The 25,011-nt window shown below is 42.1% G+C and overlaps 1 protein-coding gene across 1 annotated transcript in view; it reads left to right on the forward strand.

The window, feature by feature from the left end:
* Window positions 1-7,491: 7,491 nt before the first annotated feature.
* The window catches only part of CFAP46 (cilia and flagella associated protein 46), a 149,352-nt gene continuing 131,832 nt past the window's right edge, over window positions 7,492-25,011 (forward strand). The window contains exons 1-5 of the mRNA XM_077822155.1: window positions 7,492-7,567; window positions 8,162-8,286; window positions 9,409-9,540; window positions 14,180-14,244; window positions 14,720-14,884. Coding sequence (XP_077678281.1) covers window positions 7,519-7,567; window positions 8,162-8,286; window positions 9,409-9,540; window positions 14,180-14,244; window positions 14,720-14,884 — 536 coding nt within the window. The 5' untranslated portion in view covers window positions 7,492-7,518. The remainder of the gene's footprint in view (window positions 7,568-8,161; window positions 8,287-9,408; window positions 9,541-14,179; window positions 14,245-14,719; window positions 14,885-25,011) is intronic.

Consider the following 25,011-nt stretch of genomic DNA (forward strand, 5'->3'; position numbering starts at 1 on the left):
ATGAGTTCATTCTAGCTGAATTTAGGTACTGTACACTATAGAATACTAGAAAATACCAGATTCTAAGGTCTGAGTTGCTTTGGGCATAATGATAGTCTTAGCTATAACAGTTATGTTTGACAACATTTGAAAATGGTGGATCAGATTCTGCTCTCATTTTTCACAACTGTAAATTGGGTATGTCACTTGAATTGTGCCTAATTTACAAGGTGTAATGAGAGCAGAGTCTCACCTGCATAGTTGCCTGGAGGAAAATGTAATATTTCACATCTCTTGGACTTACTATAATAAAAATCTCACATGGTGGCTCAGACGGAAAGAAATAAGTTATTATTTGGACATTATGAAAACCCTGGGTTCACCGTAATCGCCAGTGCTTTACAATAGTTACACTGGGGCTGAAGTCAGTCAGAATTTTGCTTGTAAAGTCAGAGTGTTCTAATTGGTGGCATGGAAGCAAATCTGCAAACTGAAGATTTAAGCAGAGCTTTGTAGACATTAGAGATGACATCAGAGACAATAATAGGTCAGCTAGTCCATCCTGTTGCAGGCAAGCAGAACCAGAGAGGAAAGGGGTGCCACAGCAGCAATGTGTTGGCCTAACGTTTCCTGCGGCTGCTTATCTCCTGCTATATTCTTTGACAGGGCTACTGACCTAGTGGATAGGAGGGAAGCAGTAGACATAATATATCTTGATTTTAGTAAAGCTTTTAACACAGTTACACATGACATTCTCAGAGGCAAACTAGAGAAAATTGGTCTAGATGAAGTTACTATATGGCTGGTGCACAACTGGTTGAGAAACTGTACTCAAGTAGTTATCAATGGTTTGCTGTCAGACAGGGAGAATGTATATAGAGGGGTCCTGAAGAGATCTGTCCTGAGTGCAGTACTATTCACCATTTTCATTAATGACTTGGAGAGCATGCTTATAAAATTTGTGGAAGACACCATGGTGGGAGGGATTGCAAGGATTTTGGAGAACAGGATTAGGGTTTAAAATGACCTTGACAAATTGGAGAATTGGTCTGAAATCAACAAGATGAAATTCAGTAAAAACAGTTCAAAGTGTTACACTTAGGAAGCAAAAATCAAAAGCACAAATACAAAATGGGGAATAACTGGCTAAGTGGTAGTACTGCTGAAAAGAATTTTGGGATTACAGTGGATCATAAATTTAATATAATCCAACAATGTGATGCAGCTGCAAAAAAGGCTGATGTCATCCCTAGATGTAGAACAGGAATGGCATATTTAAAATATGGCAGGTAATGGTCCCAGTCTACTCGACACTGGTGAGGCTTCAGCTGGAATGCTGTGTCCAATTATGGGCACCCCACTTTAGGAAAGATGGAGAGAAACTGGAGAGAAGCCACAGCGAGCCAAAAGAAAAAAAAAGAAAAGATAAAAAGTTAAGAAAACCTGACCTATGAGGAAAGGGTAAAAAAGCTAGGCATATTTAGTCTTGAGAAAAGAAGACAGTGAGGTGATCTGATAACTGTTTTCAAATATGTTAAGGGATGTTATAAAGAGGATGGTGATCAATTGTTCTTCATGTCCATTGAAGCTAAGACAAGAAGTGATTTAGGTTAGATATTAGAAAATATTTCAGCTGTAAGGATAGTTAAGTACTGGAATAGGTTATGAAGGGAGGTTATAGAATCCTTATCATTGGAGGCTTCAAAGAACAGATTAGATAATCACCCATCAAGGATGGTCTAGGTATAGGCGGGCTAAGAGGGAGCTGGACTAGATGATCTTTTGAGGTCCCTTCCAGTCCTTCATTTCTATGATTCTATATCTTTCTTTCCCTAAAGTGTACCCTTACTTTCTCTGAGAGATTCAAGAGCCCACTTGTTTCTTCAGACATTTCTCCTGTTTATAAAGTTAGGTCATCGAATCAAGGAAACAGAAAACATAGCATGTGACAAAATGACCATTCCCACAAACCAAATTCCAAGTATGAAATGCTCACAGAATTGCTCTCTATGAAAATTTCATGAAAATCCATAGGCCCAAATAAGTTCTTAAAAACAAAAAGAAAAGGAGTACTTGTGGCACCTTAGAGACTAACCAATTTATTTGAGCATAAGCTTTCGTGAGCTACAGCTGTAGCTCAAATAAATTGGTTAGTCTCTAAGGTGCCACAAGTACTCCTTTTCTTTTTGCGAATACAGACTAACACGGCTGTTACTCTGAAACCTGTTCTTAAAAACAGTTATGAATTATGTTGAAATTAATAAGAATTGTTGTCTATTCACAGTCAGTTTGTGAATAGTATAAAGGATCAGATCCGTACAATATAGTATCCACAGTAGATACTTCCACTTTCTGTAAGTTGATCTGTCCAACATGTTAATCACATTGTTGCTCTTCTTTGCATTCCCTTCAGTGGATCAATATCTTTCTGTTACTGTGGAGACCAGAAATAAATGCAGTATGTTAGGTATGATCTCATGAGTATTGTACATGAATTCCATTGTTCACGGTGCAATGCATCTGCATATGCAGCCCAACCGTCACAGTGGGCCAATCCTCCCCTGAGATGCCTGACCCAGAGGAGAAAGGAAAGAAGCAACATATGGGAAATATGTCACAGAAGCCTCCTGGCTAAATGAGCAAAGCTAAGTGGTATGCTGCCATCTCAGATCTTTTTTTTTTAATTAAAAAATAAGCTCCGACAGAAAAAGTCATTAGAGAATCATTAATTTGCCATGCATGCGGACAACTGTTTGCATTTGCAAACTGGAGCATTATTGAACCAGGAAATACTTAATATTAGAAATAATTGCTTTATGGGTAAAGCCAGTGATGCATAAGGGGTTTGATCCATCCTCCACTGAAGTCAATGGAAAGGTTTCCATTGTCTTCAATGGGTGTTGGATCAGTTTACTCCCTTGTTTCTTTATATGGAAGGTGAAAGGATCCCCATAATGAACAACTGGAATAGGGAATAACCTGCCCTTACTGGAACTTTCTTCTCTAACCCTGTTAATAAGTGGTTGGTTTATGCCCTGGAGCATAAGAGTTTCTATCTGTTATAGTTTTAATCTTATTGATGTGATATAAATCTGCATGTTCTCATAATCCATATAAATGGAGGTTATTATAGCAACAGCCAGGGCCACATCAAATGATGTGTGGCACTAGTATGGCAGTAATTATTAGTTAGATAGCTGAAGTAGCCAGGAGTATTTTTTTCCATCTGTGATTGACCAAGAGTTTGTGACTATTTCTCTTAGGTGTATATCTCAGCACAGTTGTTCATTTTATCTTCATTTCCATTTTGGATTACCACAATTACTCTACACTAGGTTACACTTAAAGACAATTCAAAAAAGGACAAAACTTGATTGTCCTACTCTGTGCTTTTTGCAATGGTACACAGAATGAATTCCCTTTCAGCCCATTTCTGAGTGAATACAAGTTGTTGATTTTAACTTATAATGACTGTCTCTCTCTCTTTGCATTACCAGTGGCAAAGATCAGCTGAATTGCTTGAACTGACCATCCTCAGGTTTGTACATTGGGGAATGTAGGCAGAGTGTTCTCAGTGATAGGCTCTGACAGAGCCAGAATTTGTTGACTTTCAGGACATATTGTAAAGTCTGCCTATTAACCCAAGCTTTTAAGAAGAGTGGAGGGTTCTGAGTGTGGCTGTGAACCTTATCTTTTATAAGATTACTTCATTTGCTTACCTTGAAATGTGTTTTAATTTTTATTGTATATGGGCCTAGAGCTTTTGATAGATGTATTGTGTCCGTTGAAAAATAAATCAACATATATGTGTATTACACAACTTGGAACTATGCTATTCTTCAGGCCAATACCCATTTCAGCAGCCAGTTCAAGATACTCTAAATAGAGATATGCTTGAGTTTGGAAATGCTGGTGCTAGAATTGGATCCAAACTCTACTCACCCATGTTCAAGTGGATTCAGATGCAGTGTTCTTGTTCAGCCATTAGACAGATAATAAAAAAGATAAGCATACTGTGCACTAGAAATGGTCAGCTTCTAATCTGAACTTCTCCATACCTCATGAAGGAGGAGGGTTTATACCTGCTGTTCCAAAATCTAGGTTCATCTCTAATTGTAATGTTCAAGTAACTGGGCATGCGGAAGACTATTAAAAATAGTGGAAGACTATTAAAAATAGTTACTAAAAATAGTCCAATGAAGTGAGCTGTAGCTCACAAAAGCTTATGCTCAAATAAATTGGTTAGTCTCTAAGGTGCCACAAGTACTCCTTTTCTTTTTGTGAATACAGACTAACACAGCTGCTACTCTGAAACCATTTTTCTTACTGTATGCCTCAAAACTCAGATACTTGCCATTTATGTTGAGACCTGTCATATTTTCAGAGATGTTTGAAATGCACATCAACACCATGCCATTTTCTTCGTGTGTGCAACTTTGGACATCTGCATTCCTTGACTGGAATTCTGGGATCCTGAAAGAGTTGCTAAAACTCTTTTGCACTTTCATTGACTCCACATGATAGATTCACTTTGGTTTTTTGCATTCACTGTTCATATACAGCCCATGTGGACGTGTGGTATTGGTTCAGTTATGTGGAAAGCCAGAGAAATACTGACTAGCAGTCCTTTGAAGGGAATGTACAAACCTGCATTTTCACTACATGCAAGATTTCCTCCAATTTTGGATTAGTTTCATAAGTCTAATTTATTGCTCTATTTTAGCATTTTCTAAAGCTCAGCTATAGGGTTTTCTTTCATCACTGTACTTATTATCTTATCTCAGGCTGTCAGTTGCAATCCTATTTTTGAGTTGCAATCCTATTTTTGGCACATTTATATATATCATAGACACATTAATACTTTTGGTGGGGAAGGACAGATAGGAGAATTTCTCAGCTATCCTGTTGTATTTTTGAGGTTGTCCTGTGATTCACTATGTAAGTGCGTGCAATTTTGCCTTCTTGGTGAACCTGGAGGATGGTGATATATTTCTAGCACTTGTTTAGGATTTTTTTTAAAGCATAAGTGGTTGAGGCCCATGGTTTTGGAGCTGAAAGACAAGGGTCCTAGTCACAATACATATGTAATGTATTTAGTAACTGGTCTGGATCTGTTGCCTGCCACATAATTTGTTATGCTCCCTAGTTTTATCACTTTTCACCTGCGTAGCCTCTCATACTGACCATTATTCTATCAGAGTGGGACTGAGAAGGACTGAATACACCTCCTTTGGCAGCTTGTCAGTGCTATTGCACTTCTGAATGATATTAAATGCTCCTCTTACTATCCCATAGGTTGGAACATGCTGCCTTTACAGAATTCCCATCTAGCCTGAAATGCAAGAGACTTAGATTCATTTTCTACCGTATCTAGGCATTTATATTGTTTTTATCATTGTGGCTTCTGAGCACTATGGATGCTGGCATGGCTGAACGGGAGTTTGGAAATAGGGATAGCCCAAACATTTCATTTTGAAAATCTTTGAATTGATGTAAGCAGGGTCATTGAAGGTCCACTCCAACCAATTCATTTCTGACTGAATCTTTTTTCTGTACTGCTGTTCTCTGAAGAATGGAAATGCGCTTGACTGATATACTGTGAAAGGAGTCTAGATAAAATAAAACCTTAGATTTCAAAAGACACTTATTCATACCCAATGGCTGTTGTCTACATTGGTAAATATGATGTAATGTCATTTGCCATTACATGTGATTTCAGCCTAAAGCTGTGGACACTGGTGGCATATCTTGTTATTTCAAAAGATTCCATGGTAAAGGTACTAAAGGCAAAGGTGTACATCAGTGCTGATCACTTTTCTTGGAAAACACTCTTAGTGTAAAACTATCAGTCACTGTCTTTGTTAACTAATTCCTGTTCAGAAGTGAATCTATATACAGTATGTTTTTTCATGAAATTGTGCTTTACAGATGCATTCATTTTAGGAGGATGTTTTTGCTACGACATGAGCAGGGTCTCCCACTCCCACTTGCGATTTTTGGAATCCTGCTAAAAAACAAGAGCAGGATTGTTCTTGAAGGACACAGTAAGAGAATGTTTCTTTTATAATTTCTTAACTGGATTGATTATGTGGCTAGGCTGTGCTCCTATTGTTCTCTTATAACCCCCTGATCCCATCTACTGCTATAACCGTTTTCTATAATAAAAATATCAGTGACTGTGATGTTTTGTAGCACATCCTTTTGTGGAGGCCCTTGTTACTAAATTGTTTGCTTTCCCTGAAACAACTTCTGTGATTTTAAAGCAATATATTTTGCTAGTTTATTTCTACATCCTCAACAGTTAATACTTTTCTTCTTGTCCCCTTTTGTCTGTCTTGGTTCTCTACCTGGGGATGCGGAGATGGGCCGGGGTGGACCTATGAATGTACATTCTGCTGTCTCACCAAACACACACATCCTGTGGGCTTGGAAAGCACTGTGTGAGCCTCCAGGCCATCCCAAGCACTCCCCTGAGAGCAGGAAGCAGAGTGTTTGGGGCTGACGGTGCTCTGAATCTGGGTCCCTCCTGTGTGGATTCAGCCCCACACTACTGGCAGTCGCTGCCTTGGGAGTTGGGCGGCCGCGTCCAGCACATCGCTGTTGCTGGTGCCAGCTCCTGAGCAATTCCATTCCCAGTGACGGGCCAGTCCTCGCCTTGGGGCTCACCCAGAACTCGGGAGGCAGGAATTAGAACACACACGCACCCCTCCCCCCGGCCGGGAAAGCGCCGGGCTGGGACGGGAAGTGTGTCCCGGGCAGGACCCCGTAGGGGGAAGCGAGGTATGTTGGTGCGTTGCTAGGAGCCGCTGGGCAGCGAGTGAGGAGCGCTGCCGAGCAGGGGATGGAGGGCGCCGCTTGCTGATAGCGTCTGGTGCGGGCAGTTAGGGGGGCAGGGAGAGCGGGCAGAGCGAGGGTGTCGGCCTGGGACGGGGGGGCTGTTGGGAGATGAGGAGCGGGGCAGGGGGAGCGAGCGGAGTCGGGGCTCAGGCGGGGGGCGGTGTTGGGGGGCGGCGGCGTGGACGCTTTGGCAGGACAAGTTTCCTTGTGTTCTGGCCTTTATTCTAAAGGCCGTGCCCGGACGCTACAGTGGCCCCCGCACTATGGGGTGCCCCCCCCCCCCACCGCCCCGTCCTTGTGCGTGTGCCTTCGCTGCACAATACTGTAGCGGTTTTTACAGACAGGGAACTCGACTGTTTGTAAATATGTCGTTCGTTTGTTCTGCTGGTTTCCCAGAGTCTCTAACTGGGAAGTGTGATCAGCCAAGGGAGGCCAGGGCCATCTACGGAAAGATAATTAAAATACACCCCTTTCTGTCTGGCAGCTTTAGCTGTATTTGTGATCTAAATAGACTCTGCGGTGTGCAGAATGGAGATTTAATCGCACAGTAATAATTATGGATCAAAAATAAATGTAGTGGGTTTTTAAAAAGAATCTGATTTGATTAATTCAAGCATCTATGTAAATAGTGTTTGTTTGAAACAATTGTGTTTATTGCATTTATAGCAGACTTGTTCAATCGGAGCCTTTTTGACTAAGAACATGGATTTGGTGATCAGACAGCAGTTGTCTGCAGCACAGAACCACCAAGGTAAATGCTTGAATAATGTATAGAAATGTTACTTGGCAGCTATTTTAAATAAAAGAGGACTATAAAAGTTCTTGCAGTACATGGACCTTCATCAGTTCTTATTTTTATATATACAGAACTGTAGACAAAATATTTTTCTATGACTACTTTGTATGTCTTTGTTAGAGGACATGAAATAAATACCATAATACAGCGCTCTTTTTAGTCAAATAGTTTACTTCAAAACAATTTTATTTCATATAGTAGCTCTGAGAACTGGATCCAAGGTCCAATGAAGTCAGTAGAAAGATTCTCATTGATTTCAAGGAGTTTCAGAACAGGCCTTATATGTCCTTTGTTTTCTTGTCTGCTTGATTTTTTTTATTTAAAACTGCAAGAGACTCATTAAAACTCCTATCCAGTATGTGCTTAGCTTTACACAATGTCTTTTGATAACTTCTCCCTACAAATATATGATTCTTTACTATGAGTAAAAATAAGAGCTCTTATTGTTGGGTTGATCACTTGAAATAATACAGTCAAGTGTCTGTGCATTCTGGCATAAAACAAAGAATATTATTTATTATCTTCCTTATACGTTATTTTTATTAACAGACATTCAAGCTTTGAAGAATACTTATGAGTTGATCAAATCAGCCAATCAAGGGAAATCTGCACTTGATTCATCAGAGAGCTGTAGCTCTGATTTATATGTCTTGTGTGCAGAACAAGCACTCCAGGTAACTACATTTTCTAGGTAGGGTATTTATCTGAAATAAATAAAAAGAACTGTCTAGAATTATACTATGATAGTGCTTTGGTAAATTAATATTTAAAGATATTGCCAGGACCACTGGAAATACAGATTCTGAAATTTGTTATGCTGCGATTTTCTTACTTTACAGACCAATTGCTTAGACTTGCTTTTTGGCTTATGCCAGTCTATCCTTTGCCACAGCCTCTTCCCAAAGTCAGCATTTTTGTAAACTTCATCAATCAGCAAGCTGCACTTTCTGAAGTCTCTGATTAGCACAGAGTAAGAGAGGTAGACAAGTCAAATGTATATTAATAGTTTTGTGATCATTGTTTCTTTTGTTATGAGAATGCTAGTGTGAGCTGTTTGGACAAGATGGAAGAGGAGTTGCTGATGAATGGTTGTTGTCATGCAGAAACTGAGAAAACATTCTAATCACAAGAGATTGTTGCTGCTACCTCTGAGTGTAATATAAAATGTGACTCAGATTTTTATAAGTTTGAAATACTTTTAAAGTATGATTTTGCACTGAAAAATGGCATCTGAAGTTCCAATGTGTTCAGTTTACAAGTAAAAGATTTTTATTTCTTTTTCATAGTTACCATCCATATAAATTGTACCTGAGATCTGAAATCTAATGTGCATTATTTGGGGGTTGTGCATCATTGCCAGCAAAAAAAGATTCTGTAGGCTAAATTCTGCTCTTGGTTATGCTTATGCAACTCAGAATTTGACATTTCAGTTAACAGTTCTTTTAATGATGTGCAATACAGTGTAAAGTATAACAAATAATAAATATTTATTTTTATACTATAGTAAACCTCTGTGTGACTCTGAATAAACCTAGGAACCAGATCTGTTGTGTAAAAAGTTGCCATTTCCCATAATTTTGCGGGAAGAATGGTTAACTTTAAAATCCTAATGTCTTGAGTTGTTTGTGCTGGCCTTACTTTCCAATTGTAAATGGACCTATAAATGTACATGCTGCTGTCTCACCAAACACACACTTTTAAAAGCTGACCATTCTTGACCAACTGTTTATTGGATTGTTGTTCATTTAACAAAAAAAAAAACCCAACAAAAACTTTAAAATAATGTTTTGTTCTAGTTGGGGTATCCAGAAATTAGCAGTGACTGTCTACAGATGTACTTTAAAGGAAGCCATCCTGTAAACCAGTTTATGGGTAGAGCCTACTTGTGCCAAGGCCAGTTGTACAGCCCACTCTCCACAGATAATTTGGTGAGAAAATATTGTGAATTTTAACATTACGGTAACATCTAGTTTTAAGAATGTTGATAGTTCAATGTTAAATTAAATTGTGAGTTTTAAATAATGTTTGTTCTCAGTTCTTTTTTTTTTAAATATATTTGTAAGGGTAGTAGGTAGAGCTGGCTGAAACATAGAGATTTTGGTTTACCAGAAGTTTTGGTACTATCATATTTACTTTTGTTCCAAATTAGAACAAAAGCATATTTACCAACATTTCTCCACAAACTGGAGATAACCTGAAATTTTTGTTTTAGAAACACCAAGATGTAGTGTTACCCAAACAAATATGCAAAACTGACATTCTTGTAATTTACTGAATAGCAGCCATGAAACTGACAAGAATGTCAGTTTCTCTTAGCTGGAGCTCTCACAGCAGCTAGTCCCCTAGCTGGAGCTCTCAGGGCTTTTAAGGCTTCCAGGGCCCCTGCCATGGAGCTGGAAGTCATAGGACTGGCTCCAGCCAGAGCTCCCAGGGCTGCTGCCATAGAATGGAGACCCCAGCTCCAGCTGAGACTCCGGGGTCTGGCAAACTCCTTGCCCCCAAAGTGGGAAGCCTAACAGGCACCAGAGTCCTTGCTCCAGCTGGGGTTCTGGACAATGGCAGGGTCCCTGCCATGGAGCTGGTAGCCTAGCAGCCTTGAGAATGCTGACTCCAGGCAGGGTTCCCAAGGTAGCTGCTGCAGAGCAGGGACCCTGCCAGCCCCAAAAGCCCTGGCTCTGAGGGCTTGCATGCTCCCTGCTGGAGATGTGGACACTGGAAAACTAGCAAGTTTTCCTGTGTTTCAACAGAAATTTTGTCAAATCTCGGAGAGATTTGATGAAACATTTTGCTTCAGTGAATTAGTATTTTCAGATTAAACTGTTTCATCAGAAAATTTCTGACCTTCTATAGTAGTAACTTATGTGTGACAACTTCCTAAAATGGAGGACACTGAATTTTTATATTAATACTTTTTTAAAAATTCCTTTCAGTGAGTATACAGATTTCTGGTTGATTTAGATTTTCAGAAATTCTTCAGGCCAGCACCTTTACTCTTCCTGCAATTCACTGTCTGTCAGTATGCATCTTCCAGCTTCTGCAGCAGATGAAACAGGGGTCCTACAAACAGTCTCCTTCACTACACAGCACTGTTTTCAGAGGCAGTCTATTCACTGTGCACTGAATCAGACAGGAGTCCTTTGGAAAAAAGTAGTATGTGATAACGTAATTAAAGACAGTATCATAAAGCATTCACAAAAGGGGAGCAAATTAAGTTGCACGGGTGACCTTAAATTCTGGCATTTCCTAGCCTTTGAGTATTTGACTCTGGAACCTTAAAAATGTTCTTTTAACATATTTTGTGTAATTTCCCAGGTTTCTGAAAAACCTAAGTGAAAAAACAGAAATTCCACCATGTTGCATTACATTTATACCTACATAAATCATAAAGTTAGAACCTTTAGATCCATCACCCAAAACTTTGTCACTTGAGCTAATGGAGTAAATAACTGTCATAGGTTGTCATCCTGTAAGTAGATCATTCCTAGAGCTGAATGGGGCATTTTGCCAGTCAGTTTCACTGATATCTGCTGACAGTGGAAGAATGGTAAGACTCAGGAATCTTGGGTTCCAGGCCAGGCTCTGGAGGGAGTACCTTCTGTCTGGACTCCCCGTTCTAGTCTTCCCCCCCACCCCCCACAACTCCTTGTTCCCAGTCTTCTTGACCATGTAGTCCAGGTCCCCCCCTCCTACCGCCCTCATCTCACAGACTTTAAGGCCAGAAGAGATGATCCTGATCATCTAGTTTGACCTCCTGTACATTGTAGACCATAGAACCTCACCCAGCCATTCCTATAATAGACCCATAACCTCTGACTGAGTTACTGAAATCCTCAAATCATGATTTAAAGACTTAAAGTTACAGAGAATCCACCATTTATGCTAGTTTAGACCTGCAAATGACTAGTGCCCCATGGTGCAGAGGAAGGCGAAAAAGCCCTCTGTCTCTGTCAATCTGACCCAGGGAAAATTCTTTCACAACCCCAAATATGACGATCAGTTAGACCCTGAGCATGTGGGCAAGACCCACCAGCCAGACACTTGGGAAAAAATTCTCTGTAGTAACTCAGAGCTCTCCTTGTCCCAGTCTCTTTGCCCAGCCATTCCTAGTTGTTCCCCCACACCCTGGCTCCTGATTAGATCTGTCTTCTGTCCCCAAACTTACTTTCCCCACCCAACTGGTGCTCTGTCCCCAGCATCCTTGCTCAGAGTCCCTGTTCACTCACCTATTTCCTCGTACAATCTCAATCTTTCCCCAATTTATTGGCTTGCAGTTCCCCCACTTATTTCTCTCTCCAGCTCCCAGTCCTAGTCTCCTTGCCTAGCCAGTCTTAGTCTCTCCCTCTGTCCCAACTCCCAGTCCTAGTTTCCCTCTCTCCCCCAAGCATCCAGTCCCAGCCTTCCAGGTGTCTTGTCCCAATCTACTTCCCACAATCTTCACACCCCTTGGTACAGTCTTGTCCCCTCTGAGTTTGAATCAGGCAGCTTTCTCCTCCAAATTGCCTCATCCAGGCACAGGGTCATTGAGAGCATGGAGAGATAGGGTCCCTGCTCTCAGTTCAGGTTCTCAGTCTAAAGCTCTTTCCCATTACAGGGAAAGTTTTGCACAGTCCTGGGTTGGAGCATGACAAGCATGAATCTTTGAAATATAACAGGTTGCTACTTAGCGTGTTCGAACAGTGACTTTTCAAAGGTTTATAACTTGGCCAAATTTGAGTGGGTTTTTACAGGGATGAAAAAAGCCACGTTCCTTACACAAAGGCTACTCTTCCGCACCCCTTCCCCATCCCAAATTTCAACTGCTTGCTCCAAATTATAGACTTACCGGGGCCTTTCAAATAAAAGGTCAACAGAATTTTAAAGTGAGCAAAAAAAAAAAAAAATGTATTTTCCCTGTGTCAGATTCCCCAGGGTACAATCTGAACTGTTCAACAGCGATGTCTCCAGAACTCTCTAGCTTGGGGTGCCTTTTATATTGCTTTACTTCCAGAACAGCCACTCCTTGTCTGGTCAGGCAGCCTTCAGCATGTAAATTCACTCTCAGCTAAATACACGAGTGCTCTCCCAGCCACGCATGAACTACCCGCAAATTCTTAGTCCCAGCCTTGTTCCCTAGAAATGAGCATTTTGCACTGCTCAGTATGCTCCTGGACAATACAAGCTCATAGATAGTCCATCATTCCAACGCTGGGAAGTAATAATGCACCAATCTTGTATTCTCAAATAGAGGTTCCCTACACACTTTAATTCAAACACACCCTGGTTAAGATAATACAGTAAGATAAATTTATTTACTACAGAAAGATAGATTTTTTTTACAAGTATAGATACATGTAAGTCAGGATTGGTTACAAAAGAAATAAAACCACATGCTAATACCTAAATGAACTCAAAAGCAAAATGTTTCTCTCACCATAAACTGCAACAGTTCACAGGCTGGATTTCTTTTCCAGCTAGGGACCATTCCCCCATTTGTTCAGTTCTTCATGTGTTCATTGATGACATGAGCAGAGAGATTATAAGTCAATTTCTTGTGCTAGAAACATTCTTGCTGAGTCATGGTGACAGGCAGTCGCTTGTGGACTTGAGGTTAGAAACATACCTGTGTTGCAGTGTCAATTTCTTGTTTATACCTCTCCCCCCCCCCCCCCCGCTGATGAATAGACAGTTAAATAGGTAATGGCCCCTTAACACCTTGCTGGTGTGCCAGTGGGTCTTTGTTTCTAAGGCTTTTGTCTTCCCTGGCACTTTGTGGGCAAAACTTTTGTCGTTCAAAGGTGTTAACACCCCCTATACCCCCCCCCGAACGACAAAAGGTTTACCGCCAAAAAGTGCTGGTGTGAACAGCTGTTTGTCGGCAGAAGTGCTCTCCTGCTGACAAAGCCACTGCCACTCATGGGAGGTGGAAGTCTTTTGTCAGCAAGAGAGCTCTCTCTTGCTGACAAACAGCAGCTACACTGCGTGCCTTTTAGCAGCATGGCTGTAGCCGCACAGCAGTGTCACTAAAAGCCTAATAGTGTAGCCATACCCTGAGAAACTGGTTTGTGGGCGTTACCTGGAATTACAACATATTTCAGACAATCATGCCGTAGAAACTTATAACTTTACACATAGTGTTAGTATCTCAACAGAATGATAATATTCAGCAGAGTATGAGTTTACAATGATAACTCACAAGGCATACTTTGTACAAAATTTATCATAATCTTATAAAAGTGGTGAACATGGGGTACAGGCTGTCCTTGTTCTTGGAAATGACTGACCCCCTGGGATGGAGGAGTGGTGTGGAAGAGTGGTCTTTGTGTAAGGAATGTTTTAAGCTGAAATTTTCTAAACATCTGTCAGCAAAAATTTCAGCCTAAATGGTTAAAGTTTGGCAATGTTATAAGCAGCTCTAGTAGGGTCTTTATTAATGGAAAGAATTAGACAACCTTAATATTATATGGTACTGGCAGCCCCACCTGTAGCAATAAAAATAATTTGATAATAGGCTGAAAATTATTAGTAATATGGCAGTGATTAATAAAGATATGTGTCAAACGAGCTTTAACAATTATTTGTTCTTTTTAGGAAAAGTTTGAGAACTTTGTGATGTACCTTATGAAAGCATTAGACTTTGCAATACACGATCCAAGGTAAAACTATCTGATGGGGTTACAGTTCCAAATCTCAACAGTGTTACTGACCTAGTTTTTTAAGATAATTGCTTCTCATACTTTCATTTTGTGGGGCTCTGGGTAACACAGATCTTTTTGTGGAGCATATCTGTCTCAGTCCTACTCCTTTCCTGTAACAACATTAGTGCTTCACTATGAAAAATAATAGTAGAACAGTATTAAGGAGACAAGATGAATATAAATGTGCTTTAATGTGATATATATGGCTGATTATGTCCCTCCATTTTATAACTCTGCTGGTGGGAAGGAGAGTGCAGGGTTAGCTCTCACTGATGTATTCCTGAGGTGCCCACCATCCTCAGTCGGGATGGTAGGTGCAGTACAAACAATAGAAAGACGCAGTCCTTACTTTTGTTGTTTAGAAACTACATAAAGAGCCTTTTAAATAAGTATATGTTTCTCAGATTATAAAATCCTATTTCTTGTTTTTCAGATATTATTTTTTGATATATAATGCTTCAGTCCTTTACTGGCAGGTTGTAAGGCCATATCTTAAGCCTGGGTTCCGCTACCTTCTTATTCCCAGCCTATCTCAGATTGTAACAGCATTAAATCAAGCTGAAGAGCAAGACAAGCAATGGCGAGCAGAACTCATGATGTAAGTTTGAACTGTTATTTTAGGACCAGGGTCCTGTAGTCCTTTTGAGCATGTAGCTCCCATTTGTGGTTATCTTTGATCACACACTGGCATATTAAATATTATTCTAAATATATTGTGAGTATGGTACAACTTGTAAATCATAGAGCAGAATTTCATAATTTGTACATAGACCAGTAGTTGTATAGAGAAAACTGCAGGATCAGACTGTTTAACTGTTCTTTAATAAAATCTAATAAAACTGTATATATAGTACTAAAGGTACTCCAGTTTGATATTTGTATTGTGGTTAAAATGGAAGTGACATCCGTGGATTTGACACGTCACAAGAGTTAGAAAGCTATAGTCACTGTCTCTGCAACAGGTTGTCTTGCTTCATATGGTCAAAATATATATTTAAAAAATCCCTGTCTGTAAAGGAGTTGTGGAATTACTCTTGGAAGGAAATTTTTACTCTCTATATCTAGTCAGTTCCAGTCTGAGGCATCATAACCTTTTGGATTAAATCAGCTGTGGTGCTGAATTAACTGTTGTGTGTGTCCTTTTAGGTTAGGAGACAAACTAGCTACATCATGGCTTAAGAACAATTTTTCTTTAGATAAAAATCCCTAGCCTAGACTGGGGCAACAGACATATCTCCTGTCCCCTGATCCTTGGAGAGGGTGGGAGGTTCCTGTCCCTGCCAGGAGAGTCAGAGAGGAGCATATTCAGTATTTCTGATTTCCTTCTTTTTTGCCTGATTGCGTTATATTGTAGTTGGGTTTGGCAAAATGTATGACCTTACCCCTTAAAAATTGACATTCAAACTGTCACCAAGGAGGAAGAATAGGGGCAGTCTCTGGCTGCATAGCTAAGAAGGCCCTGAAGTGCTGTCTGGCCAGTAGCCAGAGGAGCTCCCTTTCTCTCAGATGAATGAGTGAAAGGTCAAGTGAATTTGTGAAAGGTTAAATTTTCATATTAACTTTTTCTCCTGTTTAATGTAGCTGTACGTCAAAATGAAATTTCATGAAATAAGTGTGTTTAGCAAGTGACACTTGGAAAATGTATACTAAATACTAAATTTTAGAGTAAAGGGCACACAAATGAATACTAGTGTTCAATCAGTTGAGGTATGTGGGCTTTTTTATCCACGTGACCAGCTATGTATCATTTGTTACAAGAGCTATCTGAGATATAATATTTCTGAGACATCCTTGGGTATAAACATTATTCTTCATTATCAGACAGCACATTTTATGACTGTAAAATATGGTGAACTCATTTTGCAATTTGTAATTCATGCATATATTACTGGATTATATATTAGAAGGAAATTCTCATCAAAGTAACCTGATTCTGTTTAAGCTTATTTTTTATTAGTGAGTATTAGTAGCATTTTTCTTCCATGGTGTCTTAAAGGTTCTTTCTTACTAATTTGAACCAAAGCCACAGGCCTCGTGTCCCAAAGTATAAAAGTAGTAGGTCTCATTCTAATTATTCTCTAAAGCTAAATTTTGATCCACAGTCTTCGTTAACATTGCCTTTGGCATGAGCATTAGCAGTGCTGTCATAGCTTCTGCAATTTCTATAGCAACCCTCTTTTCCAAAGCGGGAGTCAATAGACAAAGGAAGTGAAAGAACTTCAGATACCATGTTGTTAGATTTAAACTATCAGTTTTGATCTTCCTTGACAGTAGCAGAGGAACTCATTGAGGTGTTTAGCCATTTCAGTAGTTAATACTTAAATTTATTCTCTGAAATTATCTGTGGACCTAGATTTTAAGTCATATGACACTGTGAGAAATGATTAATTATTTTGGCATCCTGAAAAGTTCCCTAGTGCCATAGATCAGATTTAAACCAGCTGATTTTTTTTCATATTTATAGAACTTTTAGATTTTTCCTGTCTATCTTATCTGTTCAGTAATTAGAGTAATGAGCACTAGTGTCATAAATATAAAGGGAAGGGTAAACCCCTTTGAAATCCCTCCTGGCCAGGGGAAAGCTCCTCTCACCTGTAAAGGGTTAAGAAGCTAAAGGTAACCTCGCTGGCACCTGACCAAAATGTCCAATGAGGAGACAAGATACTTTCAAAAGCTGGGAGGAGGGAGAGAAACAAAGGGTCTGTGTCTGTCTGTATGCTGGGTCTTGGCCAGGGATAGACCAGGAATGGAGTCTTAGAACTTTTAGTAAGTAATCTAGCTAGGTATGTGTTAGATTATGATTTCTTTAAATGGCTGAGAAAAGAATTGTGCTGAATAGAATAACTATTTCTGTCTGTGTATCTTTTTTGTAACTTAAGGTTTTGCCTAGAGGGGTTCTCTATGTTTTTTAATCTAATTACCCTGTAAGATATCTACCATCCTGATTTTACAGGGGGGATTTCTTTATTTCTATTTACTTCTATTTTCTATTAAAAGTCTTCTTGTAAAAAACTGAATGCTTTTTCATTGTTCTCAGATCCAAGGGTCTGGGTCTGTAGTCACCTAGGCAAATTGGTGAGGCTTTTTACCAAACCTTGTCCAGGAAGTGGGGTGTAGGGTTTTGGGAAGTATTTTGGGGGGAAAGACGCGTCCAAACAGCTCTTCCCCAGTAACCAGTATTAGTTTGGTGGTGGTAGCGGCCAGTCCAAGGACAACGGGGGGAATATTTTGTACCTTGGGGAAGTTTTGACCTAAGCTGGTAAAGATAAGCTTAGGAGGTTTTTTCATGCAGGTCCCCACATCTGTACCCTAGAGTTCAGAGTGGGGGAGGAACCTTGACATGGTGGCATAGCGGTGGGATTAACCTGAAATCATTTTGAGATCCAGTTGAGATTTTTTGAACTAGAAATACAGATTTTAAAAAGAAATTATTTTTTCCTTTGGAAAGGAAGTCCAGAAAGCAGTTGAAACTGAAAGCAGATTGTTTTTTCTCTGCTTTGTGGCCAAGCAGAGACAAAAGGGGATTATCTTGTGAATTGCAGGTTTTCTTTGCCTGGAGGCAGGGTACTTAACTCCTGCAGGGAAATTCACAGTCTTCCAACCCAGAGGTTTTTTTTTTCTTTTCTTCCTAAAAGTAAATAGGGGGTGTGTGTTCTACCCATTTGCTTTTTCTTTGGGCTGGGTAAGCAGGTTTCCAAGTAGTTGGAGGTTTTTTGCTTTAAGTTGGGCCCAGAGCAGAGACAAGGGAATTGTCTTTTTCTGTAGGCTGACAATCACTATCAGAGAATAGGTATTCTATTCCAGCACAGCAAAATTTTACAGCCAAGTTTTGTTTGTTTATTTCTAAACCTCGGGTGTAAAGTTAGTTAAAAACAGAGAGGTTAGAATGACCAAATCCTCAGCTCGACTACAGCTGGAATTAGCCAAATTTCAGGCTGAGGAAAGACAAAGGGAACATGAAAGACAGATAGAACTCATGCGGCTGGAGAAGGAGGTACAGGAGGCTGCCCACAAGAGGGAAATGGAGGCAAGGAAGCATGTGGAGGAGGAGAAGGAAAAAGAGAGGAAGCATGTGGAGGAGGAGAAGGAAAAAGAGAGGAAGCATGTGGAGGAGGTGGAGAGGATAAAGGCCCAGCAGAATATACCAACAAACCCTAGCAATCCTTCTCCAGGTACCACTTCCCATCCCAGAAAGTTCCCCACCTACAAGGCAGGTGATGATACTGAGGCCTTCTTAGAAAACTTCGAAAGGGCCTGCCTTGGGTACAACATCCCTACTGACCAATACATGGTAGAGCTGAGGCCGCAGCTCAGTGGACCCTTAGCTGAGGTGGCAGCTGAAATGCCTAAAGAACACATGAACAAGTATGAACTGTTTAAATCCAAGGTGAGAGTCAGAATGGGGATAACACCCGAGCAGTCTCGTCGGAGGTTCAGAGCCCTAAGGTGGAAACCAGACATGTCATTTACCCGACATGCCTACCACATTGTGAAACATTGGGATGCCTGGATATCAGGAGCAAGTGTTGAATCTCCAGTAAATTTGCCCTTCCTAATGCAAATGGAACAATTCTTAGAAGGTGTTCCTGAGGAAATAGAAAGATACATCCTAGACGGGAAACCCAAAACTGTAATCGAGGCAGGAGAGATTGGAGCCAGATGGGTGGAGGTGGCAGAGAAGAAGAAAACTGGTCGCAGTTGGAGCGGAGACCAGAAGGGACCACCCCAGACCACACCCTATTACCGGGGGCCGCCCAAGGCCCCACCTACCTCCCAAAGAACCCTCCAGACCCCTTATCGTCCTGCCACCCCATTCTCCAGCAACCCTCCTCGCCCCAGTGACCCGTCAGCTGGACGATGTTTTAAATGTAACGAGCTGGGGCATGTAAAGGCCAACTGCCCCAAGAACCCCAACAGATTACAGTTCATAGCACCGGAATCACACCAGAGGTCCACAGGCCCAGATACCTCCCAGATACCCTTGGAGCGGAGGGAAACTGTGAGTGTGGGCGGGAAGAAGGTCACCGCGTGGAGGGACACCGGAGCACAAGTGTCAGCTATCCATGCTTCCTTAGTGGACCCCAATTTAATCAACCCAGAGATCCAAGTGACGATTCAACCCTTCAAGTCCAACTCTTTCAATTTGCCTACAGCCAAGTTGCCTGTCCAGTACAAGGGCTGGTCAGGAATGTGGACTTTTGCAGTCTATGATGATTATCCCATCCCCATGCTGTTGGGGGAAGACTTGGCCAATCATGTGAAGCAGGCCAAGAGGGTGGGAATGATCACCCGCAGCCAGGCTAAACAAGCCATGAGGCCTAGCTCTGTTCTGGAAACTGCTATCAGGACCCAGTCAGAGGTGATGGACCTGGACCTCAGGCCAATGTCTGCAACAGCAGTAGTGGATCCAGTCCCAGAGACCCAGACGGAACCAGTCCCAGAACCGGAACCAGCCAAACAACCAACACCAGACCCCGTGCCAGCACTGAATCCAGTACTTGCAACCTCAACACCAGAGGGCTCCACTGAACCTGAACTGGCAGCAGCCGATAACCCTACACAAGAGGCTCAGCCGGAGCCTGAATCCCAACATAGTGCACCAGCGGAAAGCGGTTCACAGTCAACAGAAACAGCTCCATCCCCTATATCGCTTCCAGAGGGACCAAGCCTAGGTCCACAATCCAATGAGGAACTGATGTCCCCAGCATCAAGGGAACAGTTCCAGACCGAACAGGAAGCAGATGAAAGCCTCCAGAGAGCTTGGACGGCGGCACGGAGCAACCCACCGCCTCTCAGCTCTTCTAATCGATCCAGGTTTGTTGTAGAAAGAGGACTTTTATACAAGAAAACTCTTTCTGGTGGACACCAGGAAGACTGGCATCCTCAAAGACTGGTGTTGGTAGTTCCAACTAAATACCGGGCCAAGCTCTTGAGCTTAGCCCATGATCACCCTAGTGGCCATGCTGGGGTGAACAGGACCAAAGACCGTTTGGGGGGGTCATTCCACTGGTAGGGAATGGGCAAGGATGTTTCTACCTTTGTCCAGTCTTGTGAGGTGTGCCAAAGAGTGGGAAAACCCCAAGACCAGGTCAAAGCCCCTCTACAACCACTCCCCATCATTGAAGTTCCATTTCAGCGAGTAGCTGTGGATATTCTGGGTCCTTTTCCGAAAAAGACACCCAGAGGAAAGCAGTACATACTGACTTTCATGGATTTTGCCACCCGATGGCCGGAAGCAGTAGCTCTAAGCAACACCAGGGCTAAAAGTGTGTGCCAGGCACTAGCAGACATTTTTGCCAGGGTAGGTTGGCCCTCCGACATCCTCACCGATGCAGGGACTAATTTCCTGGCAGGAACTATGAAAAACCTTTGGGAAGCTCATGGGGTAAATCACTTGGTTGCCACTCCTTACCACCATCAAACAAATGGCATGGTGGAGAAGTTTAATGGAACTTTGGGGGCCATGATACGTAAATTCGTAAATGAGCACTCCAATGATTGGGACCTAGTGTTGCAGCAGTTGCTCTTTGCCTACAGAGCTGTACCACATCCCAGTTTAGGGTTTTCCCCATTTGAACTTGTATATGGCCGTGAGGTTAAGGGGCCATTGCAGTTGGTGAAGCAGCAATGGGAGGGATTTACACCTTCTCCAGGAACTAACATTCTGGACTTTGTAACCAACCTACAAAACACCCTCCGAACCTCTTTAGCCCTTGCTAGAGAAAACTTACAGGATGCTCAAAAAGAGCAAAAAGCCTGGTATGATAAACATGCCAGAGAGCGTTCCTTCAAAGTAGGAGACCAGGTCATGGTCTTAAGGGCGCTCCAGGCCCATAAAATGGAAGCATCGTGGGAAGGGCCATTCACGGTCCAGGAGCGCCTGGGAGCTGTTAATTATCTCATAGCATTCCCCACCTCCAACCGAAAGCCTAAGGTGTACCATATTAATTCTCTAAAGCCCTTTTATTCCAGAGAATTAAAGGTTTGTCAGTTTACAGCCCAGGGAGAAGATGATGCTGAGTGGCCTGAGGGTGTCTACTACGAAGGGAAATGTGGTGGTGGTGTGGAAGAGGTGAACCTCTCCATGACCCTTGGGCATATGCAGCGACAGCAGATCCAGGAGCTGTGCACTAGCTACGCGCCAACGTTCTCAGCCATCCCAGGACTGACTGAACGGGCATACCACTCCATTGACACAGGTAATGCTCACCCAATTAGGGTCCAACCTTACCGGGTGTCTCCTCAAGCTAAAACTGCTATAGAACGGGAGATCCAGGATATGTTACAGATGGGTGTAATCCGCCCCTCTGAAAGTGCATGGGCATCTCCAGTGGTTCTAGTTCCCAAACCAGATGGGGAAATACGTTTTTGCGTGGACTACCGTAAGCTAAATGCTGTAACTCGCCCAGACAACTATCCAATGCCACGCACAGATGAACTATTAGAGAAACTGGGACGGGCCCAGTTCATCTCTACCTTGGACTTAACCAAGGGGTACTGGCAGGTACCGCTAGATGAATCTGCCAAGGAAAGGTCAGCCTTCATCACACATCTCGGGCTGTATGAATTTAATGTACTCCCTTTCGGGCTGCGAAATGCACCCGCCACTTTCCAAAGACTTGTAGATGGTCTCCTAGCGGGATTAGGAGAATATGCAGTCGCCTACCTTGACGATGTGGCCATATTTTCGGATTCCTGGGCAGACCACCTGGAACATCTACACAAAGTCCTTGAGCGCATAAGGGAGGCAGGACTAACTGTTAAGGCTAAGAAGTGTCAAATAGGCCTAAACAGAGTGACTTACCTTGGACACCAGGTGGGTCAAGGAACTATCAGCCCCCTACAGGCCAAGGTGGATGCTATCCAAAAGTGGCCTGTCCCAAAGTCAAAGAAACAGGTTCAATCCTTCTTAGGCTTGGCCGGTTATTACAGACGATTTGTACCGCACTACAGCCAAATCGCTGCCCCACTAACAGACCTAACCAAAAAGAAACAGCCAAATGCTGTTCAGTGGACCGGAAAGTGTCAGAAGGCCTTTAACAAGCTTAAAGCGACACTCATGTCTGACCCTGTACTAAGGGCCCCAGACTTTGACAAACCATTCCTAGTAACCACAGATGCATCCGAGCGTGGTGTGGGAGCAGTTTTAATGCAGAAAGGACCTGATCAAGAATTCCACCCTGTAGTGTTTCTCAGCAAAAAACTGTCTGAGAGGGAAAGCAACTGGTCAGTCACTGAAAAAGAATGTTATGCCATTGTCTACGCTCTGGAAAAGCTATGCCCATATGTTTGGGGACGGCGTTTCCACCTGCAAACCGACCATGCTGCACTAAAGTGGCTTCACACCGTCAAAGAAACTAACAAAAAACTTCTTCGGTGGAGTTTAGCTCTCCAAGATTTTGATTTCGACATCCAACACATCTCAGGAGCTTCTAACAAAGTGGCTGATGCACTCTCCCGTGAAAGTTTCCCAGAATCAACTGGTTAAAATCGTCCTTGAGATGTGGAAAATATTGTTAGTCTTTATGTACTTGGTAGTATATTTAGAGATGCATGTGTCTTATTAACTCTGTTTTTCCTAGAGCTCCAGGAAGAAATCCCAGCCAGTGTTTCACCCTAGCTGAGATTTGGGGGGCGTGTCATAAATATAAAGGGAAGGGTAAACCCCTTTGAAATCCCTCCTGGCCAGGGGAAAGCTCCTCTCACCTGTAAAGGGTTAAGAAGCTAAAGGTAACCTCGCTGGCACCTGACCAAAATGTCCAATGAGGAGACAAGATACTTTCAAAAGCTGGGAGGAGGGAGAGAAACAAAGGGTCTGTGTCTGTCTGTATGCTGGGTCTTGGCCAGGGATAGACCAGGAATGGAGTCTTAGAACTTTTAGTAAGTAATCTAGCTAGGTATGTGTTAGATTATGATTTCTTTAAATGGCTGAGAAAAGAATTGTGCTGAATAGAATAACTATTTCTGTCTGTGTATCTTTTTTGTAACTTAAGGTTTTGCCTAGAGGGGTTCTCTATGTTTTTGAATCTAATTACCCTGTAAGATATCTACCATCCTGATTTTACAGGGGGGATTTCTTTATTTCTATTTACTTCTATTTTCTATTAAAAGTCTTCTTGTAAAAAACTGAATGCTTTTTCATTGTTCTCAGATCCAAGGGTCTGGGTCTGTAGTCACCTAGGCAAATTGGTGAGGCTTTTTACCAAACCTTGTCCAGGAAGTGGGGTGCAGGGTTTTGGGAAGTATTTTGGGGGGAAAGACGCGTCCAAACAGCTCTTCCCCAGTAACCAGTATTAGTTTGGTGGTGGTAGCGGCCAGTCCAAGGACAACGGGGGGAATATTTTGTACCTTGGGGAAGTTTTGACCTAAGCTGGTAAAGATAAGCTTAGGAGGTTTTTTCATGCAGGTCCCCACATCTGTACCCTAGAGTTCAGAGTGGGGGAGGAACCTTGACAACTAGGTTAAACAATTATCTGTGGGCAGAATATTTAACTATTGATGCTCATAATAAAAAAATTCTGATGTAGTTACATATAGTCTATAATCATCTCTGTTTCAGAGATGCAAATACTAAGGGTATCTAAAAAGTCCATATTGCTTGTAGAGGAAAATTCAACATGAAACAAAGTAAAATGTCACTTAAAAAGATAGGTAAAAATATGGGATTTTGTTATACTATATATACTCGTTCATAAGCCGAATTTTTTCAGTAAATAGGGGAAACATCAGAGAACGGGGTCGGCTTATGAACAGGTATGGAGAGGGGGAGAGGTGGGACACAACCCCGCCCACACCCCCTAACAGAGGGGGCAGTTCAGCCAGCAGAGCCAGAAGGGAAGAGGTGAGGCCAGAGTCTCTCCTCTTCTGGCCATGCTGCTGTCCCCCCAGACTCTGAAGTAGCTGTAGCTCCGGGGCTGGCATCTTCCCCTGGCCCTTCCCAGGTAAGGTGGGAAGGGATGGGATGGGGAGAGTGTGGGGTCCCAAGCTAGGGATGGGGTAGGGAGGGGTTACACAGGGAGGGGTCATGTGAGGAGATCCTGGGTTAGTGGTGGGGTCAAGTGAGGGGTCCTCACAGGGGTTACTCTTCTGACCCCCAGCTTCTCCCCCATCCCCAAAATTTCCCCACCAGTTGCTGTCCCAGCCCGTCAGGGTAAGCCACTGGTGGGCCAGGACATTTTGTTTACTTGGGTTTACTTCCATGCCTGCGGATGCTCAAGGTAAACAAACTATCTTGGCCCACCAGCTGCTTATCCTGATGGGCGAGAAGCCAAAGTTTGCTGACCCCTGAATTATAGGGTCAACTAATGAATGGGTCATAAAAATTTTCGATTTTTATTGTCCATCTTGTGGGGGTCGGCTTATAAATGAACCAGCTTATGATCGAGGAGTGTTGTTGTGTTGTTTTGGTTTGGGCTTTTTTTGTTGGTTTGTTTTTTGCTAGTGCCACTAAATTTTCAAATGACCACCAAGACAGATTTTTTTTAGAAAAATTACATAAAGATGCATTTAAATGCAATGAGAACAGCAGAAAGATGCATGGTAGTTGTAGCATTACCATACAGAATCTAGTTTAAACAATGCTCAGTGGGTGCTTTCCAAATGTTATTTCACTGGCTGAATTGTCAGAGACCTTAATCTGAAGTTGTGTGTGAGGACATCTGCATGCACTCTTTTCTGGCACTAGCACTGGGATGTAAATGGAATTTGAATGTGTGTTTTGTGTGT

The sequence above is a fragment of the Eretmochelys imbricata genome, chromosome 7 (genome assembly GCF_965152235.1).
Source record: "Eretmochelys imbricata isolate rEreImb1 chromosome 7, rEreImb1.hap1, whole genome shotgun sequence".
NCBI classification, from domain to species: Eukaryota; Metazoa; Chordata; order Testudines; family Cheloniidae; genus Eretmochelys; species Eretmochelys imbricata.